Genomic DNA, 7,437 nt, shown 5'->3' on the forward strand with positions numbered 1-7,437 from the left:
GGTGACGTGCACTAACTAGCGTAGACCCCGTTGGTAGGCTACCCGGAGTTGCTAAAAGCAAATTTCAGTGAGTTTTCAGTACCTTAGTTTAACCTTTGCCTATCACAGAAACAAAAAAAGAACCTTATTTTTAAGCTTTCTAGCAAATCGCTCTGTAGCAAATTGTCTCAGTATTTTATTTCATTTCCTCATCTTTTCAAAATCGCTTGGCCATTCTAATTGTCCCTTCAGCCATGACCATAGCGGAGGGTTTTAAATAAGTTCAGATCCAGATGGCCCGGAACTTGGATCCACAGTATTAGAATCCTGTCAACGGATTTCGATCTAGTAGCACATCCGTCCCTACCACAGCTGACGTTGTCAGACATACCAACTCCATATTTGGACTCTTTTTACATTCCCAAATAGTCTTCACAGTGACCCTAAAAACATATTACAAATGGTCTTAACAATCAAAACCGATGCCTTTAAATCGACCAAGTTAACCATTTCTTGACGCACTAGTTGCCTTGGTTTGGCAGGTTATCCACAATCAAAGTGGGCTAGAGTACGCTAATAGCATAATCAGGCAACAAACACTTCAGAGGCACCTAATAAGAAGCACGGTAGTCCACAGAAAAAAAAAGTTACACAAAAAGCTGGAATCTGACAGTAGTCCACAACTAGGGATGCACAACCAACCCAGCCAGCTCGGTTAAGCTTGGCTAGAAAGGTAACTGAGCCAAGCTTGTACAAATAAAGGAGGCTCTGTCGAGTAAACAAGCTGGATCAGCCTACCGAGCTCATTAAGGCTCAGTAGGCTAGGCTCGTGTAAGTGGGTCCAAACCCATGGATACACCAACCCGCCAGTTTAATAACAATAAGAATGTTTTAGGGTTACATTTTTTTTTATCTATTCCTCTGAAACCCACCTCAGTCCTCTGACAAGTGCCGGCCGACACTCGGACTCTGCCTCCCTCCGACAACTCCTCTCACCCCTCCAATGGTGGGCCAACGCCCCCTCACCAGAATCACAAGCCGTTGATCAAGTGACAACGACAAGGAGTCAAAAACTGCCGGTGCCCTGTTATGCTCTCACCACCCTCAGGCAATGACTGCCGTGGAGAATCTGTAGGATATTTTGTTGAGAAAATGTGGTATTTAGTCTTTTTTTAGTGTTTTTTTTCCTTATGATGAATTTATTTAATCTTGAGTGTAAATGTCTTCTAAGAGATGTTCTTGTCAAAACAAAGGTAATCAGATTTTTTGGGAAACCCCAAACACAACTGGTAAAATTACAAACCATGGTGCTAGATTTAAGATTCAGGATGACACCGAGTTAAAAGATGAGATGAAATCTAAACGGTTGTGCATACAATGTAAATATGCTCAGGATCTGATCTGTCACCACCCATCTGAATGCCTAAGCCCAGGCCAGCTTGGCCCATTTCGCTCAGGGCGAGCTAAACAAGCCGAGATCGGCTCGGCTCAAAACTCAGCATGAGCCAAGCCTGAACAATAGTGCTTCAGGCTAGGGCCGAGCCCCTTTCGGAGAGCTCATGTGCATCCCTATACACAACAACGAGGTCATAACAAAGCACAGTTAAACATTGAGCGGAAGTAGCTCAGGGTGGGCATTAACGCATCATGCTTCTCCGAGGCTGGCCTACCTAGTAGTTTGCAGGAGTGGACATCACAGTGTTTTGGGTACCCAGCCACTATATAGGTCGGGCTCAGGCCACAATATCAAAAGCAAGCCCAATAAAAATCAACCTGGTAACTTATCAGGTCGGGCTCTGGTATCAAGATAGGCACAAGTCAGGACATTATACCCCAGTCCAGTTTTAAAATGTACCCCCTAAGCCCCAATTGACCCCAACGTAACCTTAACCCATCATCGCCTGACTTCCCCTGTTTGCAGTGCCACCACCGAGCTCTTCCCTGCATCACGGCCTCACAGGCGCTACACTGCCGGCCAAACACCCAGACATCACCGGCCACAGCATTGGACTGGCTGCTCTCTCTCTCTCTCTCTCCATTTGAGAGGGAGAGAGGATGGGGTAAGAGGGGTGGGTGGACGATAGGCAGTGGTGGCAGTGATTGCTGGAGGTATTGGGGTGTGTGGTGAAGATGGTGGTGACCTAGGTAAGATACAGTAAGGGTTCTGAAGGTTGGCGCCTGTCGTACCTCCATAAGCAGCAGCCATGTCGTCCATCCCAGGCTGATAAGACTTGAGCCCAGCTCGAGCCCGACAAGAGTCAGATTGGGCTTTCAGCAGGCACAAGTCTTGTCGGGCCATCCGGATGTCCACCCCTAGTCATTGCACACACGTGTGTAGATATATTAAAAAGGAACAAAAACAAAAAGGAGAAACATAGAAAGCACAAGTAAATTGATGGTAAATGAATTTAAAATAAGACAGAACCTATGTCCACAGCAAAGAAATGAATGTAAGACAATTGACAGTAAATGAATTTAAGACAAGATAGAACCCATGTCCACAGCAAGAAAAATGTTCTGATCCCTCAAAAACATTTAAAGTTTGTATCAGGAGAATGTTAAAATTACCATCCCCAAAACAGTAAACATCACTAACCTGAGGTAACGGAGAGGAAAACCTAAAAAGCTGACAAAACTCGGGAGTTGCTCAAGCAGCAGCACCAGCTCCACCCTTGCCCTTCTTCCTCTGAATCTTTTTCATGTAAAACTCTAGCTCCTTGCCCTCAAGTATGTAGCTGTCATTAGAAACTCAGGCCAATAAATAACATGGGAAGTGATTAGATATATGTATCTCTATGTACAGGAAAATCACTTACCCATCAGCTCGTCCACATTGACCAGGACGAGATGAGATGCAAGCCAACAATCTACCCCCACTGAACTGTTCTTCAATATGAGGATCGAGTTTATGGCCCTCTGTGCGCTTTGCAAGCTTTCTGGTAAGATGGTTGCTTTTCTTAGTTTCCTGTGGGGCACCTTCAGCATCCTGCACATATTGGAATGCAAATATAAAACATATGATAAGTAGCATAAAGGCTGACAGAATCAGAAAATTAATGGCTTAGAACTGTTGTCCGTGAAAGAAACGTGTGCCAGTGAAATGTTCGCACAAGGATACCGAGTCGGCACAGCTTTTGATGTATCAAATTGTTATAACATTTTAATTTTAGAGGAAAAAACATACACCCAAACTGATAAGTTTCACCTAACAATGACTGTTCAGTGCATAGCACAACGGATTGACCATTCTTGCACACTGAAAAAGTTTCCTCAAAAGGCAGCATCAGAAGATGGATTTCAAACTTTAAAGCATTTCATAATCTAACAATTGAAAACTGGAACCAAGTGTCTCCAGGATTTCAGAGTACGCAAATGCATCCTAAATAAAAGGATGTTATGGAACCAAGTGACACAAACAACATCCAGCAATTGTATAATTAAGAATAAGAGCTGTGTAGATTACACGCTCTCCGCATGTGCCCCTACAATCAAAAGCTAGTCGCTGCCCATGTGTACACATTACAATCTGTGTAGCTCAAGATCCTTTTATGGTTTTCACACATACAGCTATCAGATAGTTAGATGGTTTCAGACACTCATTATGATCAAGTACAGGATCCGCATCACTAGTAGCTGCAACTTTTATGCACTCTGTAAAGCATAATCACTATTCATACATAGAAAGCATGATGCCCTGATGGATGTTGTATTCCGCAATAATTTCTCAAATTTGTACATCTAGATAAAACATTAAGCAACAGGAAATTTGAGTTTGAATTTTTACTCAGTGTGTGAGTACCTAGGTCATCTTAGATATTGAGAATGTATTATATGGTTTTTAAATTGATCAATGAATGAATTATATATATAAAGTTTATAAACTGCTCAACATTAAAAAAAATGAAATTACAAGAAAAAAAATCAGGTTTTCAAATACACCTCTTTTGAATGTAACCATTTCTAGAATCACATAAAATGTATGGCAAATTTTATATTCGGATAACTATAATCATTAAAAACAGGGGTTGTTTATGCAACTTTTTTTTAAATCCATCACAATTTCCTTTTTTTCAACAACTTTTTAACCGTCATTGGGAAACAAATCACTTTCATGTGGCCTCTACCAAATGTGTGTGCACAAGAGCATTCTAAGAGGATTTTCCTAAATCTAAAGACAATGAAGGCATGCTGTGATGATTTAGGGAAAGAGATTATCCCCAGCCATTTGCAAGTTCAAAAATGTGTAATGCAACAAACATGGAAGCCAAAACTAGGAACATAAAGTTGATTTTTTAGTTATCTGACGACTATAAACCACCACCTTCGCCATCAAGCTTCCTAGCAAATCATAAATATTGACTCACAGCCACAAGTATTGCCAATATTTTGAAAATACCGTGATATCAAAGAGAAAATAACTTCATTCGCTACTAAGAGCAAAATATCACGATACTTTTCAAAATACTGGTTATAACATAAATGCCTCGATATTGCCGATATAATATTGCAGTAACATCATGATAATAAAAAATCGTTATTTTATATATTTTAATGTATATTTTCCTTTTTCTGTTTGTTTTATTTTCAAAAAGCTTCTTTGAATGTTTGTTTATACGTTCATAAATAAAATACTGCCAAACCTACTATGTCTTGCCCTTTTTAATTTTTCTTTATATTTCTACAACTTTTTAAGGTATCCAAGATTTTCCGGAGATTTTCCCTAGAAAAAGAACTATGTGAAAAAAAACTCCGTAGTAAAATCATGCTGAAAATTTGCTATGATTTAACATAACATACTTGATATGCTTCCGAAAGGCTAATGATACTTTGCAATACATTCTTATGGAACAACCTCTAAGAGCATAATAGCAGCAGCATCGAGTGAACCAGAGTTTGAAGAAACTTCTCGTAGCACATTGGAATCAGAGCAACTTACAAACAAGATAAAGAATGATCCAAACAAAATGTAAGTTCACATCTCTCTTCAATTAGATTGCCAAAACAAGGACAACTTTTTAATCCCAGATGCACCCAATAACTCAAATCAATTGTCCGCTAAAAACACGGAGGAAAAAAACAAGACTAAATTTGATATAACAGGTATTTCAAACACGAAAATGAGCACATTATAACGGACCCCCCCCTAAAAGATAGAACATTTCTATCTTCGGAAACGCTGATTGTTTGTCAATTGCAGATCAAAACAACACACATAACTCCCATTGTCATTAGCACTCGATCCATCAAATTAGAAGCATAAGAACATCAAAGCCTTCCACAGTATACAGAACCTCCATGAAAAAACAAACATCCATTCTTCAAACTTCAAAACAATACAAATGAACATAAAAAGACTATGAGATAAAATAACAAGAAAAGAAAGCCTCAACCGCAAGAGAGGTGAGAAGAAAAAGGAAACGAAAGGATCACCTCTCCCTCCTTCTTGGTGCCCGCAGCCTTCTTCTTGCGGCCGACGTCGACACCGTAGTGCTGGTTGTACCAGAGTTTGAAGGGCGCCGCGTCGACCTGGACGATGGCGCTCTTCACCAGCGTCTGCGTGCGCACGAGCTCGTTGTTCGACGCGTTGTAGACGACGTCGAGGATACGAGTCTTGCGGGTGACGGACTCGCTACCCCACGAGTAGTTGCCAGAGTCGAGCCTGAGCGCCCTCCACTTCACGTTCCCACCTCGAACCCTAACCCTCCGCACCGTCTTGTTGCTCGACAGCTTCGTCATCGCCGGCTGCCGCCCAAGCTCGTACCTGCACAAAAAAAAAATCGAACCCCTCACGGTTTCGCATCAGAGAACCCTAAAAAACGAGATCCACCGGAATCGAAACAAGAGGAATTCGCTCACTTTCTCTTCTTCCTCCACGCCTTCTTCTTCCCACCGGTGGCGCGCCTCTTGTGCATAGAGTCCCGAGAGATACCTGCAGAACACGAACGGCCATGATCGAAGAGGAGATCGATCATACGACGAAGAGAGAGAGGATTCTGCAAGATATGGAGATTAGGGATAGGTTTTAGGGATGCTTACCCATCTTGGCAAAGAGGACGACGTCCTCAGGAGCTCTGATTCTGCTACTCCTCTACAGTGAATGGTGTGAAGAGAGGGAGAGAGGCTAGGGACTGGGGTTTCTTAAAACCCTAAAATTGCGAGTTTTGTTTTGTATACAAAATTACAAAATTGTCCTGGCTACCAGTTACTCGGGTCTGGATCCCAAGCAGATACGACCTAGACTCACAAGTGACACAAGTCGGCATAATCCCAGTGACACGTTTAAAACGGGAAAGTAAGGTCAGATTTTTCTCGTGAGATGTTTTTTTCTTTTCCTCAATTTTTATCACACAATATCGGAACAAGAACTAATTTAAAAAAATGAAAGATTACAACTAGGAGTGTCACAACGGGTCTGGTTTAATCAAACCCGACCCGTATCAAACCTTATAGGGTTTGGGTACGGTGATAAATAAGAAGACCAAATTAAGACCCAGGTATGGACCCAATGGTTCCATTAATACATGAACCCAAGTATAGCTTGTGAGATTTTATACAAGACCCAAGTTTCAATTAAGACCCATAAATTTTCAATGTAAAAATGATAAAAAAAATTGTTATTTTATAGGGTACCGTTCAGGTCTAGTTCATGTAAAATGATAAAAAAATGTTATTTTATCGAGTACATGAATGGTGTGAAGAGAGGGAGAGAGGCTAACGATTAGGGGTTTCTTAAAACCCTAAAATGGGGTTTTTTGTTTTGTATGCAAAATTACAAAATTATCCTCACTACTAGTTACTCGGGTCGAGATCCGAAACAGATACGACCTGGACCTACAAGTCGGCATAATCCCAGTGACACATTCAAAACGATAAAGTAACACTTGTTTTTCTCATTAGATGTTTTTTTTCTCAATTTTTATCACAAAATATCAGAATAAGAACTAATTAAAAAAAATGAATGGGTTCAGGTATTGTGATAAATAAGAAGACCAGATTAAGACCCTGAGTTCGAACCCAAAGGTCCGATTAATACATGAACCCAAGTATAGCTTGTGAAATCTTATACCCGACCCAAGTTTCGATTAAGACACACAAATTTTCAATGTAAAAATGATAAAAAAATGGTATTTTATCAAGTACAGTCCAATTTTTGTTCATATAAAATGATTAAAAATGTTATTTTATCGGGTATGGTGAGTGGTGTGAAGAGAGGGAGAGAGGCTAGGGATTGGGGGTTTCTTAAAATCCTAAAATGGGCCTTTTTGTTTTGTATGCAAAATTATAAAATTGTCCTCGCTGCCAGTTACGCGGGTTTGGATCCCAAGCAGATATGACCTGGACCTGCAAGTCAGCATAATCCCAATGACACTTTTAAAACAGGAAAGTAACGCCAGATTTTTCTTGTTAGACATTTTTTCCCTCAATTTTTATCACAAAATATCAAAATAAGAACTAATT

At 40.5% G+C, this 7,437-nt stretch overlaps 1 protein-coding gene across 1 annotated transcript; it reads right to left on the reverse strand.

The window, feature by feature from the left end:
* Positions 1-2,427: 2,427 nt before the first annotated feature.
* On the reverse strand, positions 2,428-6,097 carry LOC149843184 (small ribosomal subunit protein eS8-like). The gene is made up of 5 exons (XM_089999637.1): positions 6,016-6,097; positions 5,836-5,908; positions 5,410-5,740; positions 2,796-2,965; positions 2,428-2,714 (listed from the first exon to the last, which is right to left on the reverse strand). The coding sequence occupies exons 1-5, from the start codon at positions 6,017-6,019 to the stop codon at positions 2,627-2,629; spliced, it is 666 nt and encodes a 221-aa protein (XP_089855763.1). The 5' UTR covers positions 6,020-6,097; the 3' UTR covers positions 2,428-2,626.
* Positions 6,098-7,437: the final 1,340 nt, after the last annotated feature.

This window comes from Nuphar pumila, chromosome 3 (genome assembly GCF_984573655.1).
Source record: "Nuphar pumila chromosome 3, dmNupPumi1.hap1.1, whole genome shotgun sequence".
NCBI classification, from domain to species: domain Eukaryota; kingdom Viridiplantae; phylum Streptophyta; class Magnoliopsida; order Nymphaeales; family Nymphaeaceae; genus Nuphar; species Nuphar pumila.

What these genes read in the sequence shown, in the direction of transcription:
- LOC149843184 (XM_089999637.1), bottom strand. An exon ending in GCGTGGAGGAAGAAGAGAAA is followed by an intron (nt 5,741 to 5,835) that starts GTGAGCGAATTC and finishes TTTTTTGTGCAG; the next exon opens with GTACGAGCTTGGGCGGCAGC. An exon ending in GCACCAAGAAGGAGGGAGAG is followed by an intron (nt 2,966 to 5,409) that starts GTGATCCTTTCG and finishes CAATATGTGCAG; the next exon opens with GATGCTGAAGGTGCCCCACA.